At 44.6% G+C, this 26,911-nt stretch overlaps 4 protein-coding genes across 6 annotated transcripts; 1 reads left to right on the forward strand and 3 right to left on the reverse strand.

Annotated features, from left to right (window-relative positions):
- Window positions 1–40: 40 nt before the first annotated feature.
- On the reverse strand, window positions 41–8,325 carry LOC131103009 (MICAL-like protein 1). The gene is made up of 15 exons (XM_078797361.1): window positions 6,469–8,325; window positions 6,191–6,239; window positions 5,946–6,087; window positions 4,894–4,940; window positions 4,666–4,808; window positions 4,089–4,570; window positions 3,198–3,243; window positions 2,692–3,073; window positions 1,669–1,791; window positions 1,469–1,595; window positions 1,303–1,393; window positions 893–966; window positions 714–828; window positions 590–636; window positions 41–533 (listed from the first exon to the last, which is right to left on the reverse strand). Exons 1-15 carry the CDS (start codon window positions 6,636–6,638, stop codon window positions 409–411), a joined length of 2,163 nt encoding a protein of 720 aa, XP_078653487.1. The 5' UTR covers window positions 6,639–8,325; the 3' UTR covers window positions 41–408.
- LOC131103010 (ADP-ribosylation factor-binding protein GGA1-like) lies at window positions 7,621–13,974 on the forward strand. 2 transcript variants are annotated; one of them, XM_078797440.1, is made up of 17 exons: window positions 7,621–7,944; window positions 8,587–8,671; window positions 8,745–8,820; window positions 9,351–9,449; window positions 9,537–9,660; window positions 9,941–10,041; window positions 10,170–10,250; window positions 10,368–10,505; window positions 10,847–10,928; window positions 11,009–11,121; window positions 11,192–11,348; window positions 11,506–11,579; window positions 11,662–11,843; window positions 12,195–12,424; window positions 12,487–12,656; window positions 12,766–12,876; window positions 13,065–13,974. In XM_078797440.1, exons 1-17 carry the CDS (start codon window positions 7,902–7,904, stop codon window positions 13,173–13,175), a joined length of 1,977 nt encoding a protein of 658 aa, XP_078653566.1. In that variant the 5' UTR covers window positions 7,621–7,901; the 3' UTR covers window positions 13,176–13,974. The 2 variants fall into 2 exon arrangements, with proteins under 2 accessions (XP_078653566.1, XP_057904812.2); XM_058048829.2 differs by having other exon boundaries at window positions 7,622–7,944; window positions 11,009–11,122; window positions 11,196–11,348.
- Window positions 13,975–15,845: 1,871 nt separating this feature from the next.
- LOC131103012 (leukocyte cell-derived chemotaxin-2-like) lies at window positions 15,846–16,728 on the reverse strand. Its single transcript, XM_058048833.2, has 4 exons — window positions 16,637–16,728; window positions 16,436–16,547; window positions 16,197–16,348; window positions 15,846–16,120 (listed from the first exon to the last, which is right to left on the reverse strand). The coding sequence occupies exons 1-4, from the start codon at window positions 16,680–16,682 to the stop codon at window positions 15,954–15,956; spliced, it is 477 nt and encodes a 158-aa protein (XP_057904816.2). The 5' UTR covers window positions 16,683–16,728; the 3' UTR covers window positions 15,846–15,953.
- Window positions 16,729–17,114: 386 nt separating this feature from the next.
- ddx17 (DEAD-box helicase 17) lies at window positions 17,115–24,577 on the reverse strand. Of its 2 annotated transcripts, none has more exons than XM_078797441.1 (13): window positions 24,205–24,577; window positions 23,963–24,119; window positions 23,797–23,893; window positions 23,596–23,729; window positions 23,427–23,492; window positions 22,771–22,912; window positions 22,522–22,682; window positions 22,280–22,452; window positions 22,092–22,202; window positions 21,954–22,015; window positions 21,815–21,874; window positions 18,424–18,666; window positions 17,115–18,341 (listed from the first exon to the last, which is right to left on the reverse strand). In XM_078797441.1, exons 1-13 carry the CDS (start codon window positions 24,252–24,254, stop codon window positions 17,869–17,871), a joined length of 1,929 nt encoding a protein of 642 aa, XP_078653567.1. In that variant the 5' UTR covers window positions 24,255–24,577; the 3' UTR covers window positions 17,115–17,868. The 2 variants fall into 2 exon arrangements, with proteins under 2 accessions (XP_078653567.1, XP_057904815.2); XM_058048832.2 differs by having other exon boundaries at window positions 17,116–18,341; window positions 23,963–24,122; window positions 24,205–24,576.
- Between the last annotated feature and the right edge of the window lie 2,334 nt (window positions 24,578–26,911).

A 26,911-nucleotide genomic window follows, 5' to 3' on the forward strand; every position in this document is an offset into this window, starting at 1 on the left:
GAAAAGAAGCAAGTGTTCAATTTAGCATAAATAATTACGCGTTCCGACAGTTTAAAAAGCTCTGGCGCCATCTTGCGACAATACCTGCAAGTTTCCTGTTCAAGCAAGTGGTGCATGTTTAAATGAGGGTAGAGTATTCCAATTTCCCGGCACTTTTACATCGTGTATGTACACATATCTTTTATTTACCAACAGAAATACATCTGTAATAAAACATGCATTAATTACACATACAAATGTAGACATTTTCTCCCATCTGTGATACAGATCTCTCCTCACCATGAACTTGCTGTCAGTTACAAAGAGTAAAAAGTGAAGCAGGACCATCGCATGTTATCACTTACAAGAATAGATCCGTTTGTGGTGTGAGATTCTTTGCTTTTAATCTTCTGCGGTCTTGACAGGTCTTCAGGGCTTTTTGTCAGCGGATTCCTTGGAATGTTCTACTTTCTGGTTCAGCTTTTTAAAAACCTTTGAGGGCTTGAACTTTCCTTTTGACTTCTTGAGCTCTCTAAGTCCTTCTTTCTCGAATTCTGAGAAGAGATGATGAACAGAAGATGAACACAAAAACATCATGTTTTTCCCTCACCTTCGTTCTTCGTCATCACTTCCCAAAGCACATCCTCTTTCCGCTCCCTAATGGGAACACGGAATTGCATTACTACTTTGCACCACGTAATCTAGGATGTCGGGATTGTACATTTTAAACGCACCTCTGTCTGTCTTGGTCTAAAATGCCGACGATCTGGTTCCTTTGCTCGATGACGACAACAAGCTCAGCCATCAGGCTTTGCTCTCGACTCTTATCGTCTTCGCTCCAGACGTTCTCTGAATGGAAGGAACAGAACATCATGAAGGAAATCGCTAACAACGGCGCCAGAAACACACTCACCTGGCTTATTGAGGAGACGCCTCAGCTCGTACTCCACGTCGGCCTGCCTCTCTTCCAGCTTCTGTTGCTTTATCCTGCCACAAAATGCACAAAAAGTCACATTTTCTGTGACACAGGAAAAAGAAAACTCCCACAAAAAAAAAAACATGAGTCCCACAAGGGTAAATAAGGGTTTATTGCACGGTTAACTGCATGGTTATTTCACAGTCTTTATGAAAAGCAAATATGAAAAGAAACCTGCTTAAAACCTTCTAAATGCAGTTTTTAGCATTATTAGAGCCCTCTAGACATGAAATAGCACCCCTATTGTCACCTTGACACAAGCGTTACCCAATATAGTAAGCATAATAATATGGCTTAATGAATATATTGTATATTATTATATACTGTCCCACCCTTGCAGTACTTACAGATAAACCAGCTCAGTATCTCGTCGCATCAGAGAGTCCCTCTCCTGGATAAGAGAAAGCCACTTCATCAGCAGTTCTTCTTCCTCTTTATCTGAAATGAAAAAAAAATATAGGAATTGCCATATTAATGTTCACCACATTAAAATAATAAACACGTTATGATGACCATTCTTGCACTGTCTGAGATTCCTCTCCATGTCGATGCCTCGTTCTTCCAGTGCCTCCAGCTGCTTATTCAGTTGTCTTGTCTCCACCTGCAGGTCTGCAGCAGAAGCATCCTGGTGCGCCTGCACCTGTCAATCAACAAATATGTAAGCATTTCTCAGAAATGTAGAAAAACAAACACAAAGCTTTAAATCAGAACACCTTTCTTTTAATGAGCGGGAAGCCGTGTCCAGGAGCAGGACACCGTCCGGATGTCAGGGCCTGACATGTCTTCGATTTTGGCATCTCCGTGTTTGTATCGAAATTATGTTTCCCTTTGCAAACCTGCAAAAAAAAAAAAACAGTCAGGGTTTATACTACAAAAATCTCCCCAAAAATGTATCCCATTGGGCACCCTCCAATGGTTTGTGCCCCACCCCGTCATGGTTTTCCAAAAATGTATTCATTAATATATCATCACTGTTTCATGGTGGAATATGAAAAAAAACTACATATTTTTGGCAAAATTAAGTATTTTCAACTTAAAAATGGCTAAATGAGCTAAAATAGGAATGTAAGGCATTCAGACGACACATTCAAAGATGTAATGATGTGTAGTACTCTACACTGGTCACATAGTACACTGTACAGTAGGCGTCAGTAATGTTACAATGATACGTAGTAAAGTAAAAAAGAATAAAAATATTATTCTTATGTCTACTATAGTGTGTAAAGGTGACTATAGGGGTGTTATTTCATGTCTGGAGGGCTCTAATCATCTTAACTAGGAAAATGCTTTAATAAAAAAATCATTAATTCATTCATTTTCTACCGCTTTTCCTCACGAGGGTCGCGGGGGTGCTGGAGCCTATACCAGCTGTCTTTTGGCGAGAGGCGGGGTCCACCCTGGACTGGTCGCCAGCCGCTTTAATTAAAAATAAGGAAGGAAATTCATTTATCACGGAATTATCTGGAATTAAAAGCAATAAACGAGGGATTCGTCCAGTCACGGGGGAGACCTTGCAAACTCCAAGCGGAGATTTGAACCCAGCATCAGCTAGCTAGCTAGCCTGTGCCGCCCACTGGGATCCATTTACCCACAGATGTAGACTTAAAAACCTGCTTCATTCCGCGTGTTTACAAAGCATTAGCATTCCTAAAGGATCTTTACTCCAGCAGCTCTGTGAGTCTGCGCCTTTAAGGAGAAGAAAATGGTCATATTCCGAGATCTATCGTCTTCCCCACCTGGCTTTGTGAGGAAGAGTCCGGATCATCATCGTGGGTCATGTCATTGGGCCCAGATGTCGATTTGACAGCCGGGACGGAAATACTTCTTGGCAAAACGGGATTGTGATCACCGCTCATAACGTTCCCCATTCCCTCCAAATTTGAGGAAGGAAGCGGATTGACGTCTTTGAGACCGTGCTTCTCTTCGGGATCTTCATGCAGGTCTTCACCGAAAGGATTGGGAGGAGGGACTCTTGGTCTGTACCAAGTCAACCCCCCCTTGCAATGTCTGAAGGGTCCTGGGCTTTCAACAGGGGGCAGTTGTGTCCAAGGTCCAGGATGGATGATTCCCAACCATGGATGGTTGGTTTTTACTGGATTTTTGGGTCTGGAGGAGGGAAATTAATCGGTCCATGAGATGGAAATCTTTAAATGTTCTACCACAGACAGAACAACATGATATTGCATTGCTATGGAGGGTTTATGCTGTAATGATGGACATTTTTGGTTTATTTTTAACTTACTTGTGAGATGGAATGGCTGGCGACTGACTTAGAACAGAGGAAGTGCCTGCACAGGAAAACAAAGAGAACAAAAAAATGACCTTACTAACTACAACATCAAGTAAGTACAGTCGTTCTTCCTAAATATCTAATTAACTATGAAAATATTCCATTTATGAATAAGGAATCCTACTTATAAGAAACTCACTCATCACCGTCCCGCCTGAAACGATGAACCGCAATAAACGAGGGACCTCTGTATCTATTTGAGTAGTTCCCAAACTGTTCCCAGTCCCGTCCACCGCGGGACATTTGACTTGAAGCCATGTACTTCTACATGCTACTCCTACACGCTTAAAAAAAAAAAAGCACACAAAATAACACCTAAGGCGCTGTTCACGTGATGAGGCGTTCAAGCGCACTGCATAATTCTGAGCGTTGTAGCGGCGCTGCTTTTGGTAATGGTAATGGTTTTATTTCATTTTATTACAGATTCCAATTGAATGCATCCCATAATCAGTTCCCAGTTCCACATGTCCAAAAGGAGTAGGAAGAAGCAAAGCTTATTAAATCCTACCCCTCTATCTGGTACTTTTACAATCAGTAACTGTTACATTTGTTCACTTCCTGCTTTCATAATACAGTTTTTTTTTTGTTTTTTTTTAATAATGTACCTCGTAACGAAGTACGAGGTGATATTAATTTTTTTAAATTTAATTTTATTTTACACATACCCCCATGAAAATGTATGGAAGCCACTTTGGGAACCTGGGATCTATTTGGGTACCGATAGTGAATTTGCATGTCTACCCGGGTCCATCTTTGCAGTATTTATTGAGTATTACTGAGTATCTATAAAACGGTAAGAGATTCCTTAAACATATGCAATAGTAAGAATAAGAGTAATAGTACCTGTGCAGGAAGGTTGAGTCGTCTGCTTGGATGCCAGATTGTTACTTTGGTTAGTTTCTGGTAAACAAGGTAAAAAAAGCTCGGAGTCTGCCTCGCTTTGCGGCTCTTCGTCGGAATTTTCCGCAAGAACGTCTGGAGATTCATTTTGTCCGCTTTCTTCGTCAACTTTCTTTGTGTCGTCAACCTCTGGCGGGAGAAGTTGTGGAGAAGACATGCTGCCGGATGAGCCAGACGACTCGCGCTGCGCTGTTTGCTCCACCGGTTTATAAACCAGTCCGTCATGTGACTGCGTTTCCTCAGCGCAGCGAGGGGCGCTGATGAGAGTCGAGCCGCCGAGAGACAAGCACCCTTGCCACAGCTCCAGCGTCTCGTCACGTCGAGTCTTTGCGTCATTTTCTGGATGATCGGAACAAATAACAGAGCAGGTATCTTCTCCCGGCGTGTAAAAGCCCGCCACTAGGGTGCCGCGGCACACTTTGCATCTGGAAGAGGTGGAAACATCTCCAGTTCGGTTCTTGTCACCGTAACACCAATATGATCAATGCACAGATGATACATTGCGTCATTGTTGACTTACCTGAAACAGCTACGGTGGTAGATCTTTCCTTGGATCACATGTCTCTCAACAAGGTGGACAGGTTTGGTACAAAAATGGCACATAGTGTGTGCTCTTCTACCAGGACGGTGTTCATCTCTACCGGATGGCAGAGCAGAGGAGCTCTGAAAACGCACAAAACAACACCAGAAGATGACAGAAAAAACTAAAAGAAAAAAAAAAGCATTTAGGAGATTTCCTGTTTATCACCTTGTTTGATGAGATGATGAGTGACGACCTCAAAGTGGAAGAACCTGCTGCAAAGTCAAGAGAGGAAATGCAAATCATCACTTCTGAAGATAACATGTTGTTTTGCTTTGACTGCGTCTTCAGGCGCACGCCGAAAAATTATTATTATTTGTGTAATTTTACACCTTTTTCACTTAAGGGGGCCGTCTATACAAATTTATCTTAAAGAAAAAAATACAGCCTTATATTTTGGGGTCAATACGGTAATTGTTATTCAGCAATCCCTCGTTTATCACAGTTATTTAGTTCCAGACCGTGTGGTCATAAGTGAATTTCCGCAAAGTAGGATTCCTTATTTAGAAACGGAATACTGTCGGAGCATGGAAAACCTTCTAAATACAATTTTTAACATTAAATTTAGAATGACCGGTCACCACTCACACACTAAATAAGACAAAATAAGAGACAATAAGCCATTTAAGACAGAAATAAGATATATAATAATGTAAATGTCGGAGTTTCAGAGTTGAGTTTTAGCTTGGACGTAGCCCATGTCAGGGATTATTGTGTCTGTCGTGAGACTATTTACATCTGCAATAATACATAATAATAATAATAATACATAGGCAGTCAAGTCTGGTGCTCGTGCATCTCAACAAACATTACAGTGACATTACTGACACCTAGTGACCAGTGTAGAATAATACAACATCTTTGAATGTGTCTTCCAATGCCTTATATTTGTATTTTAGTTTTTTTTAAGCTATTTTTATGCTTGAATGTGCTTACATTTGGCAAAAGATATGTAACATGCTTAAATGTAATAATTCAATGACTAATACTGCCATAATAAACTACATGATTTATCAATTATCTTTTTGGCGATTGTGAAGCCACAAAGTGGTGAGGTATTACTGTATTACTATATAATACCAAAACGTGAAAGTCACAGTACCGTGAAAATAGAATGAAAGAAAATGTCAATATTGTGTTTGCTTGTTGAACGTGCAAACCAAGTAAGTTTTTAGAATTTCTACTAAAGGTCGAAAAAGACATGATTATACATCACCGACCGTTGGATACTCTGCCGAAGTAGTGGTAGTACTGGGAGAGGTAAGTGATGACGCTCAAGTAGTCCGGCACCTGGGTGGCCACCATGTCTTTTGGGATGAGAAAAGCAGGGATGCCGAGTTTTGTCTCTGCAACCCCGAAGGCCTAAAAACAGAGCGTTATCCTAATATGATTATATATTGAATATGACCGGTATTCTTTTGTGAGCATGCATGCTTCTCCTGTGACGTGTGTGGGCGTGACTCACCAGTTGGTTATTTTCATAAATGTTTGCCCTGGAGAGGGAGCTGAAATCTCTGAGGGAAGGCAGCATAATGACAAGACTTAATAATTGAACACAGAAAGTATTTATAAATGTGTGCATTTATGTCAAAGCAAGCCACAAGTAATCCAATTTAAGCGTAAAAAGGTGTCTAGAGAGATTGGGGACGATTAGGGACTACTAAGAGATTAGTCCCACCACACTGTCAGGTCCAGATTAGCCAGTAGAAACCAATGGAGGTAAACACAGGAAAGAATACTCACATCAGGTCTGGGCGGTGCTTGCTGATGATGGCACAGAATGCAAGTCCGTCTCTGAATGAGCTTGATAAATTCTTTATTTCCACATTTGGGTAAGTGCCGCATGTTTGTCTGCACCATTGCAGCAAAGTGTGCGATGATGCCATCATGTCATGTGTGATTGCAGCCTTCATCACATGAGGCAGGACTCAGTTGACATCCACGCACAACTATGTTTCCCTAAGTGGAGGCAACGGGAAGCGGTTACATCTGCAAACGCTGTGACGGGACAGGCCTTGACTTTCCGAAGTCGTCAATGGTTTTCACAAAAAAAAGAAAAAGACTCACATTAGCCCCGAGTTTCTATCGCTCGTCAGAAATCCACTCACAGTAGTCATTTTTCACGACATATCACAGCGCTGCTCGTAAATGTGGCGGAAATGCTGCAGAATATCCAAACATCTGCACTTCTTGAAGGCCCACAAAGTGTTTATCAAAATTAAACAATCCCGTTCGTGGCTGTCGTCCGTCATGCTGTGTTCCCGCAATCGCTGCACCGTATAATAGCTGCCGCTAGAGGGAGACAATGCACTGTTTACTCGTGCTGGGCGGATCGAAGCAAATGCCGAATAATCGATTCAGTGGTACACTTTCAAGTAAAATGTACTGGCAATACTGTGCTTATATTTACTAGATATGAGATCGATACCAAATTTGCAATATCCCCAAACCTACTGTTCGCTTGTAATGTCTTAAAAGAAAACATTTGTGTAATTTTACACCATCCACGATGCAGGAAATGTGTTGTTTAAAACGTCTTAGTTTGATTCGTGGCAAAATATAGAAGTTGAGAAAAACTACCAAAAGAAACATGTGTAATTTTCAATACTACTCAATGCTGAAGTTGCAACGTGACTGCTGTACAGAACAACACATAATAGGAATCACATGAGGATTTGTAATCCAATCAGTCATCATTAAAACACACGTTTGGTTTTGGTATATATATCTAATAACACTATTATGACACATCTTAGGGGCTAAATGATCGGATCAAACATTTAGGACACAAGCTAGCTAACGTTAACAATAAGACAGGTGTGTCCAATGTTTATATTGTAGTGTAGCAAAACTCACCCTGGCTTTTAATTTGAAATGTGACTGACTTCCGGTATTAGGGCGTATGTTCCACGCTCGTAGAAGTACTACATTAGAATCCCTGTTGCATTTAATTTGAGTCCAAAAGTACGATTTAATGACAACTACAATATATTTGTAGCTTTAATTTTTCCTCTGACTCAATTAATATATTGTTTCTGAAGTGACTGCTACAACAGACAGGTATTTTAGCGGAAATACTATATCTATTCACTGTAGTTCTACGTTGACACGGCTTCTACGTGCTCTTGCGTGGCTCTCGGGGAGGCGGACGCAAGAGCGACATAAATCTCGCAGTGATGGCTGCTCCGCCAGAAACGGAGAGTTTGGAGTCACGTATCAGTGAGTATTTCATCATAAATCGAGTCGCCATGTTGCCATGAGGCTGCATAAGTTCCAAAATATGATTTCTGAATCACATGTGCGTGGTGTCAATTGACCGAAACGCCCCTCGAGAGGGCAACGAAGGCTGAAGATGGTTCCGTGACATCCAGGATGCTAACGTAGCTCCGGAGCTACCTGTACCTGGCAGCTGTCAACACGGCAACAATGGGCGTCCTTTTAGCTTCGGGGCTCGATGGTTCCTATCTTTTTTTTGGTATGCCATGGCACCCATATGGGACTTTTGGTGTAATCAACCAAGCTTTTTGCTTTGATTGTTTTTAAGCCGTGAACCGATAACAAAGTTGTAGATTACAAAGAGACAGTCACGAGTTCACCGCCAAGCTAGCTAACGTTAACACTAAGGCAGGTGTGTACATTTGAGCTGGTATGGTTGCTATATTCTCACAATAGAAGAAAACACCACTAAAATAAGAGTGGAAATGCGTAAATGTAGCCAAAAAGAGATGAAATTTAAATATTGTGAATACTAAAATCTACTTTATCACAAAGAAGAGATGCAGGCTGTTTGTTTACATTGGCTCCTCAATGGTGTAATGTGAGAAGTGTTGCTAGCTGTTGCCTGACTGTTTAACATTTCAGACAGAGCAACCAACCCTCTGAATAGAGATACAGACTGGAGCAGCATCAACGCTTTCTGTGAACAGCTCAACAATGATTTGGAGGGGTAAGCTTGGTGCACGTAAAGATAATATTCGCTACCGTTAGTACTAGAGTCTTGTTTTTGTATCCTTTTGCAGACCTCAGCTGGCCACCAGGCTGTTGGCCCACAAGATACAATCTCCACAGGAGTGGGAGGCCATGCAGGCTCTACTGGTAAACATGCACTCGGCACATTATGTACACCTGGACAAGAACCCTTATTGTATTGCTTGTTTAGATCGTGCAGGTATGTCTAGTGTCGCTAAAGTGCACTTAGGTGTTCAGTCAACGTTTTTTTTGTCAAATGTGTTGAAATTGCTTTGGAAGACATGTTAGCGTACTACATAATACACATGGGCAGTTAGTTGCTAAGACTCAAAGATGCATTGGTTGCTGGCAGCTAATACGTCTTTCAACCAGCGTTGCTCAAATTTTACAGACATGTACATGTCAATCCCCTAAAGGTGTGTGCCGAATTTCGAGTTCAAGTCAGTAAGTCAACTTAATGGGGATCAAACTTTGGGGTCGTATGTATTTGTCAAGAAAATAATAGCACAGGCAAGACTGGTAGTTTTTTTTTTTTGTTGCCAAATTTTCTCTTCTTTTTGTGTTGCAGTAGAGGAGTAGAAGGGGTAGCTGGCACAAATTCATAATATGTCCCAAACATTTCCTGCTATCCAGGCATGTGTCCTTTTCTTTGCCAGGTTTTGGAGACCTGTATGAAAAACTGCGGGAAAAGGTTTCACAATGAAGTGGGCAAGTTCCGCTTTCTCAATGAACTTATCAAAGTAGTTTCTCCAAAGGTAAAGTTATCATGAGTGGGTCTGCATGGCTTGGCTTTCTCTGACACGTTTAACTCTTTGTCGCTGACATCGATTCCTTACACACAGTACCTGGGTTCCCGGTCACCGGAGCCAGTGAAGAAGAAGGTCTTGGAGTTGATCTACAGCTGGACTTTAGGTCTGCCTGATGAGGCCAAGATCTTGGATGCCTATCAGATGCTAAAGAAGCAAGGTAGGGGTCTTTCAGTTGGATGCAATGTACAGTCGATTTCCAGACATGGTTGTATTTTACACATACGGTGGAACCTTGGTTAGCATCATTAATCTGGTCTGTAACTGAAACGTACTCTAACTGAATGCATTTTTACTATAATAAGTTATGTAAATCAGATTCATCTGTTCCAGAAAGCCCAAAATATTAACAGAAAACACTTTTTTTTAGTTTTACACACATATTATGTATGTATGAAATTCTTTAAAAGCCACCTAAAGTGTAGTCTTATCGTTTGCAGGTATTCTCAAACAAGACCCCCAGTTGCCCCCTGATTTACAACCTACTCCTCCTCCTCCCAGACCCAAAAATGCTATCTTTGAGGATGAAGAGAAGTCCAAAGTAAGAACCATGGCGTGTATAACACTTGAATTGGTTTGAATTCTGTCATATGCAGTGCGGGGCTGCTTTTAGTCATGAGCGCTTGTTTTTTTTTGCCTTCTTTTTAATCCTGCTTTTGGCTTTACCAGATGTTGTCACGCCTGCTGAACAGCTCGCATCCTGAGGACTTGAAAGCTGCCAACAAACTCATCAAGGACATGGTCCAAGAGGTAACTCTTCTTTTTCGCTTTAAAAAAAATATAAACAGCATTTTTTTGGGTAATTTGGCCGTCATCTTTACTTGTAATGTGCACTAAATTATAACCCCCATTTTTTTGTAATGGTAGGATCAGAAGCGAGCAGAGAAGGTGTCCAAGCGGGTCAGCGCCATTCAGGAGGTGAATGAGAGCGTCAGCCTGCTGACCCAGCTCCTGCAGGATTACGACAGCACGGCCACGAGTCAGAGCAACTTGGAGCTCATACAGGTGAGCCTTTACAATCTCTTTTCGTTGCAACGTCAGATTAGGTCGGGACTCGGGCCTGGACAGAGAGTACTTGGGTACGGTTCGCCGAGCATCCACACGAGTATTTCCATCATTGCACCAAAGGCTGCACAGTAGACTGCATGAAGTCAGGGACGCCCTCGGCCAAATTGCTTGCCCCCGTTACAAAATGACTTCCACGGGTAGGGGCAATGCCAGGGTCAGCAGAGAGGCATTTTTGGTCTGGTCAGCAGCGTTCACGTTTGAATTACCACCAGGGTTTGGCCAAGTAAAGGTCACTCAGACTAAGTTCATTAGAACTGATTGTTTGCTTCTTTTAAAAGGACCTTTACCAGCGCTGTGAAAAAATGAGACCCACGCTGTTCAGACTGGCAAGTGATACGGAAGATAACGACGAAGCTCTCGGTGAGTTTCCCCAAAGCATCTCCGCCATCTTGAACCATTGGACCAATGCCTGCTTTTACTTTGTTCTAAACATTCCACAGCGGAGATCCTGCAGGCCAACGACAGCCTGACTCATGTCATCAACCTGTACAAACAGCAGGTGAAGGGGGAGGTCGTCAACGGCAACAATGCGTTAAACGCCCAGAAACAACCAGGTGGGGGAGACGCCGATCAGCCGTGACTCGTGAACGGATTGGCCAAATCTTTTAATTTCCATGTTCAACCCAGCAGGGGGAACAGCACTGCTGGATCTGTCTGGCTTGGACACATCACCCCAGTCGCCTCCCTCCTTCCCGGAATTCCCGACTCCAACTGACAGCCTCAATGCAACCTCACAGGAGACTGGCATCTCTTTACTTGACGACGAGCTCATGTCGCTCGGTAACCACATCGCTTTTACAACTCATTAGAATAAGCGCATTTTAAAACTACAATTACAATATTTCCCGAGTATAAGTCGCATCAGGAAAAAAATGGCAGGCAGAAGCGTCTTAGAGCGTCTATTAAAATGTATTTTATATTGTGTTGTCCCCTCCAGGTCTAAGTGAAGGAACACACACCTCTAATCCGACCTCACAGCCGGAGGACTCCACAGCCTGGGATTCTTTCCAGGTGGGAAGCAGGCGTTGCCGCAACAATCTATCACATTTTTCCATTATCCTCATTATTTTTAATCGAAAATTTCCACTTCCAGTCGTCAGACAGCATCGATGCAGACATCCCAGCAGCACCCAGTCTCCTCCTGAGTCCAGAAGCACCCTCCCATCCCATCTCCCCGGGCTCGGCCCCCAGAGGTTCGGCCCTTGATGAGCTGGACTTGTTGGGAAAGACGCTGTTGCAGCAGTCCCTCCCTCCTGAGGGCCTGCAGGTTAAATGGTAGAAAACTCCTCTGCTTGATATTCTTCTACTAAAGCCTCTTCCACGTTTACATGTGCGGTCCTGGTTTTCCCCATCTATAAATGGGAATAAACTTCCCTTTTCTTTACAAGGCACTTCCGTTTGCCATGTTGCATGTTCCGTGAGCAGTCACTAAAGGAATGTTCATATGACATCTTGAAAGACTGCAAAACGGTCCAACGTGGAACAGGCTTTTAAAGAAGGGACGAAGCAGCAGCATGGACTGCGGTCATGTGACTGTTCTTCCCATTTCCGTCATGAAGATGCACTTTTGCTAGTGACCCTTTTGGACACGTGCATGAGATAAGTAGTAATTGTGTCTGCTTGTAGGGACAAACAGCAGTCCAAACCAACTCTGCGAGATTTACAGAGCAAGTTGGGGTCCAACATTACCCCCAACCCCATCCCAGCCTTTGTCTCAGACCATCCCTCACTACTCCTCCACTCAGAACCCAGCCTTGGCCCCACGTTGTTGGACATGACCCCCGCTCACACGGAGACTCCGTCTGCCGAGGTCTCCCTGGCCGATGTTTTTGTACCTCTGGAATCCATTAAGCCCAGTAAGTCCACATGTTTTGTTTTTAGAATCTACCTGTATTGTGTCACATGATCACTCTTTCAGGTAGTCTGTTACCTGTCACGGTCTTTGACGGACACAATCTACGCGTTCTCCTCCACGTTGCACGTGATTCACCTCCATCTCGCCCCGACGTGCTGGTGGTGATCATCTCCATGCTGTCCTCCGCTCCCGTGCCCGTCACAAACATCAGCTTCCTAATTTCGACACAGAAGGTCTGAGTGGGCGTCTTGTCTCGTTTTGCCCTCCGATATGTACATAAGATGACATCTTTCATTTGCCGATGTGAGCGGTGAATTGGTTTTTTTCATTTACCGCTTGCAGTCAGTGGCGGTGAAGCTGCAGGCACCTTCAGGAACGGACCTTCCTGCGTTCAATCCCATTCTTCCTCCTGCTGCCGTCACACAGATCATGCTCCTGGCAAACCCAAACAAGGTGCGGCCATTTTAGAAACACATTTGGTGAATGCTGTTGTATCATAACATTGCAACATTTCACTTATTGCGGTTGGGTCTGCAGCCAATTAACTGTGATAGACGAGGGACATCTTACATATATACACATATTGAAGTGGTTGCCTGTCTGGATCATCTACATTGTTTCCGTTTGTGTTTCCATTTTAGGAGAAAGTTGAGCTGCAGTACAGATTAAGCTTCACAATAGGAGAGCAGGAGCACAGTGAGAATGGAAGTCTCCAACAGTTTCCTGCTCCAGACACGTGGGGGCATCTATAGCGTTAAAACAACCCACAGAACTCTACCATCCCCGGATTATTAAACGTGGTCTCCTCCTTTTTGCTTCTTGATTGCTCTGTACCTGCTAGGACTTCCTGCTTCCTGCTTCATGCTGTGTGCGTACATGCTTTTACTGACTTTGCTTTGCCCGGTCTCTGCTATGTGGCTGCTTTCCCCCCCCCCCAGGTTCTTTTAAAGACCGTGCTACCAACGAAGAACTGACAACTACTGTATGTGCATATCTGCTCACTTGGTGTGCTTCAAGTTCTCGGGTCTTGAGCACACGTCTCGATTGTGTACAATTTTACCTTCACCCTCTGCATGCTCCGACATCCCGCCTGCCCGTGAAAGTCAACACGCCAAAACAAAACACACACATGACCTGGTCATAGTTTATCAAACCAAAACTGCTGAATCATCTTTTTTTTGTCTTTCGTCAATCTGGGAGTTTCCTTTTTTGTGTAACGGAGAGAAAAAAAAAGTACTGTGACATTGTGTATTTTCTGCCATATGTGCCTCTTGTCATTTCTTTTCCCAATAACACGTTTGAATTGATTTCTGTCATTTCATTCATTAAACCTGCTTCATATTAGTTTCATTGTTACATTCACGCCATTTCTAAGTTTAAGTATAAAAAAATCTCATGAACTGCATTTAGTTTGTCATCATGCTGAGCACTCCATCCTCACTTCCTTCTCTCGCTCTACTAACCAATTCTTTGTAAATACCAATGTACATTTGACTTGTGCAAGAGCATAACGACGATTAAATATGCAGAAGTGACAATAAAGGTTTTTCTGGGGGGGGGGTAGGGGATGAATTTGAAGGTACTGTGTTGCAAGTTTGTGTTATTCACACCAACATCTAGCATGTAGAATAAATATCTGCTGTGGACCAGGAAGTAGCAAAGATTGGTAAAGAGGAAATGGGCACTTGGTCCTGACGGAGGGATGGAGGTGTCTGGGAGAGGTAGAAGAGTTCCTGACTGGGTGGTTCAAGAGGATCTTAGGTGGGGAGAAGATGCCCCAGGAACGGAGGAGAAGTGTGTTGGTGCCCATTTTTAAGAACAAAAGTTAAAGCTAATAAGCCATACCAGGAAGTCATGGGAAAGAGTAGTTGAAGCTAGAAGTATGGTTTCATGCCAAAAACATACTACAGATGCAGTATTTGCTTTAAGAATGTCAACAGAGAAGTACAGAGAATGAGAGGGACCCAAGTGGAAGAGTGAGGTTACAGGCTAAAATGAAAGGAAAGGTAAACAAAACTTTGGTGAGACCAGCCATGTTGTTTGGTCTAGAGACAGGAAGCAGAACTGGAGGTAGCGGAGATGAGGATGCTGAGGTCCTCCTTGGGAGTGACCAGGATGGATAGGATCAGGAAGGAGTACATCAGAGGGACATTACATGTTAGAGGCCTCGGAGACTAAGTCCTTTAGGCCAGACTGAGATGTTTGGGACATGTCCAGAGGAGAGATATAGTGAATATATTGGTAGAAGGATGCTGCCAGGTAGGAGGCGTAGAGGAAGACCAAAGAGGAGGATTATGGTTGTAGTGAAGGAGGACAGATGCAGAAGACAGGGTTGGATGGAGGAGATCGGTTTGCCGTGGCAACCCCTGAAGGGAAAAACCCAAAGAGAAATAATAAATAAGAAAAATAATAAGAAGAAATAAGAAGATCTGCAGTAGGAGTAAAGTGTGATATACTTATTGGTAATGTTGGATGTAACTGACAGGAGCTGACGAGGAGCTTAATTCGATGTGGGGTAACAAAATCACGTTATTTGAATCCTCGTTGCGTTTCCACTTTAATGCTGCAGATGGCAGTAGCGAGCTTCAAACCTTTGTCGACTACACTAATCTTCCTGTTGCGTGGAAACGAGATGCTAATGCTAAAGACGAAAAGTCCAAACGAGAGACGCCCACCTCGATGTTCTAAGTTGGTGCCGGCTGACGCTACTGCATATATTTATATAGTATAAATATACAATATATATTTAGGTCAACAAAAGTCTCCAACCTTTTTCCATTTTGTGTCGTCTTTTCCCGGTCCTCCTCCTGTTTTTTTCTACATATGTTTACCTGCACGTGCAGGGCCACTTAAAATTACTTCCGGGTAAACTTTGCGGACTAAACTAAATCATAAAAAAATAGTGCCGTACCCTTTATTATTCATCTTCACATTTGATTTAATTCGTAAGTATAAAATAAGTTAACTAAAACAGCATATTATTAATGTCCTGGCACCTGGGATACCCGGCGACACTGCGCATGCGTATCACAGGGAAACTTACGTTGTCCCCATTGAAGGAGTCACGTGGCTAGACTCTACACTAAATTGTATTGATTTTGAGCTTATACATCATACACCTTATTTATTATGTGTTCAACCTATTGGTTATTTATTATTATTATTTAGTCACTATTTTGGGGGGTATTTATATTGTATTTCCGATTTGTTTGTAGTTTTTGTAATTTTTTCACCGTGTAAATTGGCTGACAAATTAAAGACAACAATAAAAACAATGCCATTCGATTTGTTTTGGAAGTGACTGGAAATCACAGATGGGGGGGGGGCATATAAAAACCTCTCCAAGGTCCCATCCATGGGCCGGCTCTGCTGATTCCCCGTACTAAATACTGTGTGATAATGACAACAAAGACCGCACCACACAAGTTGATGCATTTCTTTATGATTGACACCTGTGTGTGTACAACAATAACCTGGATTAAATGAAATGGTTTCATACCAAATGTCTTAAGGTGGCAAAGTGGAACGCATCAGAAGTACACGGTGGGGTCGCTCTTGTCGCACATCTGCACGTGAACGTGAGATTTGATCCCTGGGTAGACTTGCTGCATGGGCAGCATGACGCCGAGACGCTGGCCCTTGCTCACAGTTCCGGAAGTCTGATCCGGCCTGACGTAGAAGAGCTTGAAGCACAGATCTGCAGGACAGAAGGAACGATGTCAGCGTCAAGGAGAGGAGAGAAGAGGAGAGGAGGTGCAGGCGTGCTAGCCGACCGTCGGTCTGCAGGTTGATGCCGTCGTTGATGGCGGCCTTGGCGGGGTCGGTGTAGACGATGACCTTCCCGTTGAGAGTGACGTCAAACGGAGCGTAGACAACGGAGCCGTCCTCACATTCAATGTCCAGACCTTTGTGCTGCCTGGACCCCCTGAAAGACACACACACACACACACACACACACACACACACATTAGCTGTTTTGTCTGCTTCCAGCGGTCAGGCAGTACCATCTCACCTTGGAGCCCCGTAGTGACCTTGACCCCAAATGTCTGACGTCCTACGCATGTTGTTGGGGTTCCCCTGGCAGAGCTGGCCAAACGTCACACCTTCACACACACACGCCACAGCTACACACACACGGGAACACAAACACACACTTAGCAGCACTCAAGACTGAAGCACTCAAGTCCAGTGAAGCAGAGGTCGAAGTTCTCACCCAGCAAAGCCGCGAGCAGAGCAATGTTCTTGCACGTCATCTTCATCAGTCTGTCTCGTCGTCCTCCTCGGCTTCCAGTCTGCTTTTATACACAACACGGCAACAGTTATGTCAACAGCCGGCCCCCTTTTTGCAACACCGCTGAAGTCCCCTTGGCAGGAGTTTGTAAAGTCCCCAACTGATGTCAAACACACGGTAAACAACAGACAAGTGAACGTGGCTTCGGTTTCTGACTTTGGCTGAACACGTTTGTACCGTCGCTCGGCCCGACTGATGTGTGTGTGTGTGTGTGTGTGTGTCCGTGTCGTCTTGTTGAGCAAGACTGGAAAGTCTTATCACACAAATATGTCCATTTATCAGTCGTGTACCCGGAACCTCTCTGGACCACACTATGACCTTTGTGTGTTTGTCAAGGAACGTGTCTTTGAAGTGTCTTTTGGTCACCACCAAAAACCGACAAAGGTGTACTGGACCTCATCTGATACGCTTCCGTCATCAAACAACAAAAAACTTAACAAAATGAGCTGTTCTTTTTCCTCGTTTTCATTATATTCAGACAAATAAAAACGATCATCTGCAGTCAATCGTCATCACTGCAGAGTTCATGCAGTTCAAATATTCCGCACTACAAGGGAGTTCCTGGTTTTCCTGGGAAACGAGGTCACCCGGAACCGAGCGCCAATTCTAATTTGCACATGGGATACATGTAATCCATCCATCCATCCATTTAGAATCCACGGTGTCACAACAAAGAGCTTTTATTGAGTATGAAAATGAATGAGTACAGTACAACGTCACGCTTTCACCGTACTAACAATTCATTTTGCTCTTTGGAGATTAGTAAACATCAGCTTAGGAAAGAACTTCTTAACGGGTCTATTCAGCACTTTTGCCCTTGGTAGTTTAAAAAAAAGGTCATCTTATTTAGCCAGTAAATTTGTGTTCCGCTGCTTTTTCTATCTTTGTATTCTATCTTCAAATCCAACCTACTTTTGGGGTTCCACCTACCTTGGCTGCGATGTCAGAGAAAAACATATGTACATTGGAAAGATCAGTTCAAAATCATTACGACTACTGGAAGAGAAGTAGTAAGAACGCCATATTTGCTCTACAAATAGTTACCACCATGTTACCATCTACCAGGTACAAAAAGAAACATCTAAAAAAGTGTAAAGTGTGTAAGTGTACCTAATAAAGCGGCCGCTACGTGGAGAGAAAGCATGGGGTGCCATTTACTTTCGTCCCGGTGGGGGCGGCGGTGCGGCAAACTGGAACGCAGAGTGAACCATCAGGCCCATCATGGGCTGGGTGGGGTTGAACTGCTGGGCCATTAGAGGCTGGGGGCCTGACGAGGGGGGCGGGACCGCCCCCGCCGCCCCCGCCGCCGGTGCAGAGCCGCCCCCCCTGGGGCCGCTGTACTGGCCGCTGCTGTTGCGGCTGTTCTGGTAGGAGCTGGAGCTGTAGCTGCGTCCTCGATCCTGGCTGCTGCGATCCCTGTAAGAGGAGGAAGAGGATGAGGAGGAGGTGAGGCGGTCCCCGTCTCGGCTGCCCCCGCCTCGATTATCGCGGGCGTAGCTGCTGCTGCTGCCGCGGCTGTCCTTGGCACCGCCGCCCCCAACGGAGCGCATTCGCCGGTCACACTCGTCTTGGTACATCAAGTTGGGATTGTTGGAGGTGGAGCCGCCTCGGAAACGTGGACGTCCACCTGGAGCGAGGACCAGATATCGGTGTTCAGTTACGGCATCAGGAGATCTTACAGAACCTGATCATCATGGACGCCCCCTCACCGCCTCCCCCTCCTCCGCCTCCACGTCCGGTGTCCACCAGCTGCAGCAGTTTGGGATTGATGGCCTGCCTGGCCTCCTCCAGAACCCGGATCAGCTCCCGGGCCTGGCGGAGGTTCCCCGGGGTGAAGAAGGTGTACGCCGTGCCTTTGTTGGTGCTCCTTGCCGTGCGGCCGATACGATGGATGTAGTCCTCGGAGGAGTTGGGATAGTCGTAGTTGATCACAAACTTTACATCCTCCACGTCTTTTTGGACAGACATTGGGAGCGGTGCAAATGGGTGGAATGGGGGGGGGAGTAAAGGGGAGGGGGTCGGTGTGGTGGGAGAAGTTGGAGAAGGATGAAAAACGGAAATAATAGTCAGAACAAAGTCATAATTGCATTAAATATTGAAAGTGTGCTTTTGGCAAAGACAATCTGAAACCATCACTTACCTGGCAACCTTTAATACAACATAGTACTATAGGACGCCACTACACTTAGCACGTTATATACATATACATATATATATACACATATAAATATTTCATCAATACTTTTCATTGGAGTCACGCTGATATCATCTGGATCGCCATAAACCGAGATACAGCATCTCACAAAAGTCCCCTCCCACGTTACTCTCAAGGCTCAATTCTTCATTCATTCTTTATGTACTTAAGAGTAGTCAGTGTACAGCTTGTACAACAATATGTCCTCCAGACATTGTATGTATATATTGATTGATTTTTGAGGCTCATCTCCATCTGGAAATTCCACCCTATTCTTCTTACTAATGAGTGGTTAGCATCCTCTGGTGTAGCCACGCTATTTTTTAGGAGATAAGTTAGGAGATCGAACCTGTCCTCTGCACGTTGTTGCTGATTCACTTAGTCTTGTTTCCGTCGCCATCTGCTCTAAATGCAGTCTACACCGGCCAAGCCATATATGATTTTATATTATATATTTATAGATATATTTTCCGGACTTTAAGTGCCACTTTTTTTCATAGGTTGGCTGTTCCTGCAACTTATACTCCAGAGCGACTTATAAATGAAAAAACTCTTTATGTTACATAAACACCTTTTGTGTTCATGTTTATTTTTGGTGTAGCTGAATAATAATATGATAGCATATCTTACACTTATTAGCATGTTCGCTATTCTTTTATTATTGTTAGAATTTGCCTTCCAAGAGGATGTAATGTCTGTTTTGGTCAAGTAGTTTGGAAAATTACCCGCAAAAAATGCGAATTATGGATGTTTTTTTTCTACCTAATTATGCATTTTTGCGACTTATACTCCGGAGCGACTTATCGTCCAGAAAATACAGTAAATATTATATAGTTTTAAGGGGTGCACAGTGTTTTAGTGGTTAGCACACAGGTCTCACAGCTCGGAGACCGGAGTTCAATTCCACTCTCGGCCATTTCTGTGTGGAGTTTGCATGTTCTCCCCGTGCGCACGTGGGTTTTCTCCGGTTTCCTCCCACATTCCAAAAACATGCTAGGTTAATTAGCGACTCCAAATTGTCCATAGGTATGAATGTGAGTGTGAATGGTTGTTTGTCTATATGTGCCCTGTGATTGGCTGGCCACCAGTCCAGGGTGTACCCCGGGATAGGCTCCAGTGACCCTCGTGAGGATAAGCGGTAGAAATATATTTTTGAGAGGCTAAAACCAGAGGATATAAAAGCTACTAAATATAAATCATTACTGAACTAGTGGAGATGAATTGGACTGTTGAGCCCCCCCAACATGTAAAACAATACGTGCTGAATAGTTGGGGGGCGGACCCCCTTTTGTGAGATTCTGTACATGAATTTTGTCATTTGGATGCCTCCTTCCTAAAGTCATAAAAGGGCTACTTCCTCGGAATAATTCATTGTGGGGGGGGTTGCTGTTTTGAGGTCTGTTTCTCATTACCGTTGGGGAGGGGCCGAGAAGACCGATTGGAGGGAGCGTCACGATGAAGGCTGGAGGAGGAGAAAAAGGGGAAGAGGGGTGACGGTACTTACCCTGTATCAGAGATCTAGTGACGACCTCTAAAAGTTACCCCCCTGTCCCCCCCCGACCCTTTCGCCACTCACGGGGGGGGGGATCTGCAGGCGTAGGAGGACAAAAGCAGTCCCACCTCCCTCTGCAGAGAGGTTGATTTGTATGTCCCGACTCCTCCCATGCCCCCCCGCCCCAGCGTATAATGGTAGAGCCCGAGTAACAAGAAACAGACGCTAAGGGGAAGCCTGGTGGGCGGAGCCGGGAACGGGCCCGGTCAGTGGAGTCCTGCAGGTGCAGGCGACTTGTTGGCAAGCAGGACTTGTTGGCAGTGGTCTGGTTTGATGGGCATGGAGGACAACGGCTTTGGGAGTCTACGGGGCTGCAGCGGAGGGGGCGGGACTACGGGTAGCTGTCAGGAGACGGTTTAAAGAAAGCCAAAGGGACATAGAAAGACAATGACGGGTCGAGGAGTTGGACTTAGGATGACGGAAAAGTGATGACGTGTGCAACAGGAAGTCAAGGAGGAGGAGGAGGAGGAGGAACATTTAGAGAGTGGTGACTCCTCCAGGCCAGGACTCCTGCCAGCCAGGACCAGACATGACGTCCGCGGAGGGAGAGGCCAGCCGCCACAGCCAGTGATGGCGGGGTGTCAGAGGGCAGGCTGCAGCACCGCCGTCCACGGCGGCGGGGCTTTGGCCGCAATCCGCCCCCCCCAGCTCCAGGTGGACGCGTCGCTCTTCTGGTGACGCCCCACAGCGTCTCTAACGCCAATTGAGGTCCTACTGCTTGGGTGATGACGGCAGGGCGGAGGTGAGCCCCCCCTGACAGCCCGACTTTCGGATCAAATTTTTTTGCCCCTCTTTCCGTCCCCCGTCCCCTGTCCCCAATCAGCCAGGCAGTCGGGGTCCCGGCAAGGGGGAGAGGGCTTGGCGGGCACTGTGGGCTCTGCGGCGGAGATGGCTGTGTGGGACTGATAAATCAAGCCGTCTCTCTCTCTCTCTCCCCAAAGTCGGCTTTCGATTAGTCATGCCTAGGTCCGGCTGCAGGCTCCCGAGGGCCTGTGTACTTCTAGTTGGCAGGAGAGAGACTTTGAAACAAACAAAAGAAAATGAAAAGAAAACAAATGAAGACAGAATTAGGTCAAAGGTTGATCTGCATCACCAGCCTCACCTTAAATTCATCTTTCAAGCTCTTCATTAGCTTCGCTATCAACATGATTTGCTTCGGAGATACACAATGATCTGAGAAGCAAAGCATCACACGTTGGTGAGGGAGGAGACCTCCGTGCCAGAGTAGCTAACAGCTAACAGCTAACGGCTAACAGCTAACAGCTTCCACAATAAAAGCAGCAGCGGCTCAGCCTGGCGTATTCTTGCTATCGAAATGTTTTGTGCGGAGTGCGGGTGACATTTGAGCACATACCCAAACCCCGGGACGCCACATCCGTAGCGATAAGGATTGGAGCTTTGCCGCTGCGGAACTCTAAAACACAAAAAATTGTGGTATAGTGGCCAATTGTGGTACTGCACTGCATATCCTGGTGAGTATTTTTTTCTTGTACCTGACAACACCCAGTCTCTCTCCGGCTGGCTTTTGTCCCCGTGAATGCACATCGCCGGCCACCTACGAGTCAAAACAGCAACGCAGGTCAGCGATCTGCTCAGGTTACTTCCTGGTTCATCATCTTCCCCCGGCTGACCCGTCTCGTCTCATCCGACGTGTGAGGTCGTCACATCGCTTCTTGGTCTCCACAAAGATGATGGTCTTGTTTTCTTTTTCAGCCATGATCTCCTCCATCAGCTGGATCAACCTGAGGGTTTAAAAGAGAAGATGTCATGGCGAACGCGTGCAAACGAGCGCTCATCGGCGACGTGTTCGCTTTCTTACTTGTTGTCCTTTTCGCTATCCGTGCACACGTCGACTATCTGAAGGATGTTGTGGTTGGCGCTGAGCTCCAGGGCTCCGACGTTGATCTGCACGTAGTCCTTCAGGAAGTCCTCCGCCAGCTGCCGCACCTCCTTGGGCCACGTGGCGCTCCACATCAGCGTCTGTCTGTCCGGCTGGATACGCACCGGTACGGATTAATGAACTCCAACCTTCTCAATTTGTGACGACATTAAAGATCCCACCCTGATCTGGTCCACAATTTTGCGAATCTGGGGTTCGAATCCCATGTCCAGCATGCGGTCGGCTTCATCCAGAACTAAATATGTGCAGCGCTGCAGGTTGGTCTTTCCCGCCTCCAGGAAGTCGATCAGACGGCCCGGCGTGGCGATGCAGATTTCAACACCTGAAAAAGAACAAACAAGAACGCTTTCTTTTCCATTCCCTTTTCATCCTTGGAACTAAATAAATGCTCAATGGCTAGTGGTGCACACCTCTCTCCAGATCTCGAATCTGGGGTCCTTTGGGAGCACCCCCATACACGCATGTGCTTTTAATGCGAGATGATTTTCCATAATCACACGCCACCTGCTGGACCTGCTGTGCCAGTTCTCTTGTGGGCGCCAGGACCAAGCACTATAAAAAATCAATAAAAAATACATTTCAATCTACAACAATCCCTCGTTTATCGTGGTTATACGGTTCCCGACGCTGATAAGTGAATTTCTACAAAGCAGGATACAATAACCGTGATATGAAATGTTCATATTACTACATCCCATCCACCTTTACACTCATATTACCAAATATGGTAGACATAATGAAAGAAAATAAGGAATAAAGATGGCCTCTTTTGCAATGAATGTGGATTACATGTGGATTGTGGTGAGATAATTCAAACCTGTAATAAAAGCCTGATAATCAAATCTGATGCTGGTGTGCCTGATTGTGATCCATTACAGGAACAATGCTGACACCTAGTGGCCAATGTAGAATACTACATAGCATCACATCCTACAATGCATCCTCTGAATGCCTCATTTGGCTTCATTATAATAGAAAAATCATAATCTAGGCAACAAATCTGCACTATTTTTGAATGAAATATGATGTGGCGAGGGATGACTGTATTCGGTATTTTTATACATACAATGGGTCCGTCTCCACGCTCCAAGTAGGGCTGATGATTAATGTGCACAATGGCGGGCAGGAGATACTGTGCCAAGACAAAAAGGAAAATGGCGCCAATTGAACTCCTGTGAGCAGCATCATAACACCGGTATTTTTTAGAACCAAGGTAAAGAAAGACTAGGTCTCACCGACAGAGTCTTTCCTGAGCCGGTCTGAGCGATGCCCACCATGTCTCTCCCACTGAGGGCTAGCGGGAATCCTTGCGCCTGAATGGCTGTCGGTTCCTTGAAATGTTGCTGCATCAGCACATCCATCACGTACTCTAAATGGAAAAGACAACTGAATGAGGATGAAGAAGTATTTCTTGGTGTCGCTTTCCAGGTGCTTACGAGGAAACTGTGCCTGATGGAAGCTGATGATGGGCTTCGGGGAGCCCGAACCCCGAACCGTTATTTCTCTCCTCCTTCTGTACTCCTCAATGTCATACTGAAAAAAATAAACATTGGTGTGTGAAAAGTACAAAAAAATGATCCTCTGGTTAACGAACGTGCATACCTGACTCATTCGTTGCACTTCCGGGTGCTCAGTGTAAAAGTTCTTCTCGAATTTGGGAAGTTCATTCAGATCCCACCTCTTCTTTCGTAAACGGTCCCCAGGGTTTCCGAACCTTTTAACCGGTGGAGGGCCGCCTCTGCTGGATCCAAACCGAGGGCTGCTATAAAACAATGGCAATACTATTATAATAACATCGCTACTACTCAAAAAAACATGGAGGCGGCCATGTTTTGTTTTCTTACCCCCTGTCGCGACCACGGTCTCTGTCTCGGTCTCCGTAAGAGCCTCTCATTTTGAAGACTCACGCTTTTTATGGAGGACGAAGATGTTGGAGCTTACTTTCGCTTTCTGTTTCGGGCCTTTTAAAAGCTACACTGGTGACTAGTTAATAGTAGATAATTATCCGATTCGCCTTACAGTTCGGTTAAAATGTGCAATGCTAGTTGTGTAAACTTCATTGCAGATTATCGACGAAGCCTCTAACTGTCATGTGTCTAATATATATGTGTGTGTTTATATATATGATACAAGTATATGATCCTGTTTACCTGACATCAATCAATGTAGCTAGCTATGTTGTTAGCTTAGCGAGAGGGCTGGGAGCGGAAGCCACTTTGGTTGGCTGGGCGCCGATTGGCCCCGCCTTCGAATAAGATTGACACCTTTGGGATTGAAATGAAGTGCAGATCATTTCCGTTGCTTCAAACTGGCAGTATAAGTGGCCAATATAAAACCTTTTAAATGCTTTATTGACAGGCTGGCACTTTACACTTTGTAACAGCACCTTACAATATATTATATTTGATTTTTTAAAATACATGTTTTGGTGTATGTCATAAATATAATAATCTGCGCGCACGTCTGGTGTTCATCATAACTCCCCACCACTGCTATATTACACACGACTACGGTACAGATATTGACTGTATTATTTGGAGGTCGATTACCATTGTAAATGTTGCCGGTTTTCATATTTAATTGTCGAAGAAGTATCGCATCAGTCATGACGCACTAACAGCACCAATCCAAAACCACTGCAGGGCACTACAGCACCACCTGCTGGATATAGACTGTCTCTGCCACATGGCAAACAACACGCAGGGAAAATAAAACTATAATACCACAAATAACATTTACAGCATTAAAAAGAGTTTACATTTGTTCCCTACATGTCTTCATGGTGTAGTTTACATGTCAAAATATATGGAAAAACATACTTTGTCCATTGACTTTTATTTCATTTTCAACACTAACAGAACCCAACTGCATAAACATATTACATAACATGAGAAATATCCAAATAAGAATGTATACAACAGCAGGGATATATAAAAATGAAAATATTAAAACAAAGCACGATATGCAGCAATGCCATTTGAAGTCATCTTGAATATTTTTCAGTGCTTAAACTGTATTTACAACAATCTCTTCAATAAAAAAAAAATCCAATTCTTCTTAAGTTTTTAAAGACGGTTAAAGAGCACTAAGAGGCTATAAAAGCTTGAATAACAAATTATGGGCAGGTGGTGGTTTGAAAATGTTTTTTTGGATTTGTGGTCAGAATTGGAATAAACGTTTGCACCCACGGAGTCCACATCGGTTCTGAATCTGTATCTGTATTTCTTTTTTGGTCTACATTCAATACTTGCTGTACATGGACTGGACTTTGCTTTACACTTGCATTACAGCTTGCATTCCCCACAACACATAACGCTCATTAGGAGGCGACAACGTCGGGTGCGTAGACTGCAGCGTTCCCACCATCCAACATGTAAGATTACAACCACAAGCGACATCTACACCGGCTGCTGGAAAACACAAATTGAACATCACCTTGTTAAAATAAGAATGTGTTTTCATCTTTACTTTCTGCCATGCCTCGCATGAGCTGACTTGTCTGTCTGAACCCACCTCTTGTCTTTTTCTGACCGTGGCGGCGCTACCTTAGCAAACGGGGGGCCAAGGCAGGCTGGATGTGGGTTGCATGCAATGACCTTAATTGTGGGATTACAGTTGGGAGCGCACCACAGCTGGGCAGCCGTGCAGCTTCGGTAAGCCGTGTGGGCGTTGTCCTTCTATCAATCTTACTGGCACACTAAAATCTCTCCCAAATCGGTTCCCTTTGGCGCTCCGCAGACATCATTGAGTCACGCTATTATTTGTCTGGATATTGCATACAAAGCAACTGCAAAACATGGCCGAGAATACCATCTGCGTTTGTAGAACAACGGCATTCCCACGTCATTCCAATAGCTTCTAACAATTCCCATATATTTTGTATTAAAATAAAGCCGCGACTCACTTCAGAATCGGAATCTGGTCTAAACTATTTGGCGAGGTTTTCGGCACAAGTTCAAATATAGAATAGACAAAGCCACCAAAAGTCAGAAGATGATGGCACTGACGCTCCGGCTCTACGTATACTTACTTATCAGTCATCTAGCTTTATCTCAGAAGGTTTAAAGTGCAGCATTGCGGAGCTATACGCCGGCCGTATAGCGGATCGGACACAATATGTCAATACGGATAGGCCTCTAGGACGTTAATACAAGTCACAACTGTACCGCCTAATGAACGTATTATATAAACATTTCAGCTCGTCCCTGAACTACACTACCCTCTAAAAAGCCAGTGAAGCCCTCACCATTCAGCAACCATTTTATTATATCTTCTCAAGGTACGAGACTAAAGCAATGGAATAAGGATATACTTGATATACTTGATTTCAGCACAAATCATATATACTTTATTGTGGTATCATCCCTTGAGATGATATATTGTAATAAAAATGGCTGCTGAAATGTCAGTGTACTCACTTTTGTGAGATGCCGTATATTTGACCTCTCACCATCACATAAGAACCTCAGCTGAACAACGTTAGCGTCTGACTTGTCTGCCATGGCTGATCAAATAAGGGCTACCGGAGTGAACGGCGGCTCCGAGGATGTG

Source organism: Doryrhamphus excisus, linkage group LG16 (genome assembly GCF_037039965.1).
Source record: "Doryrhamphus excisus strain RoL-2023G ecotype Guam linkage group LG16, RoL_Dexc_Guam_v1.1, whole genome shotgun sequence".
Taxonomy (NCBI): Eukaryota; Metazoa; Chordata; class Actinopteri; order Syngnathiformes; family Syngnathidae; genus Doryrhamphus; species Doryrhamphus excisus.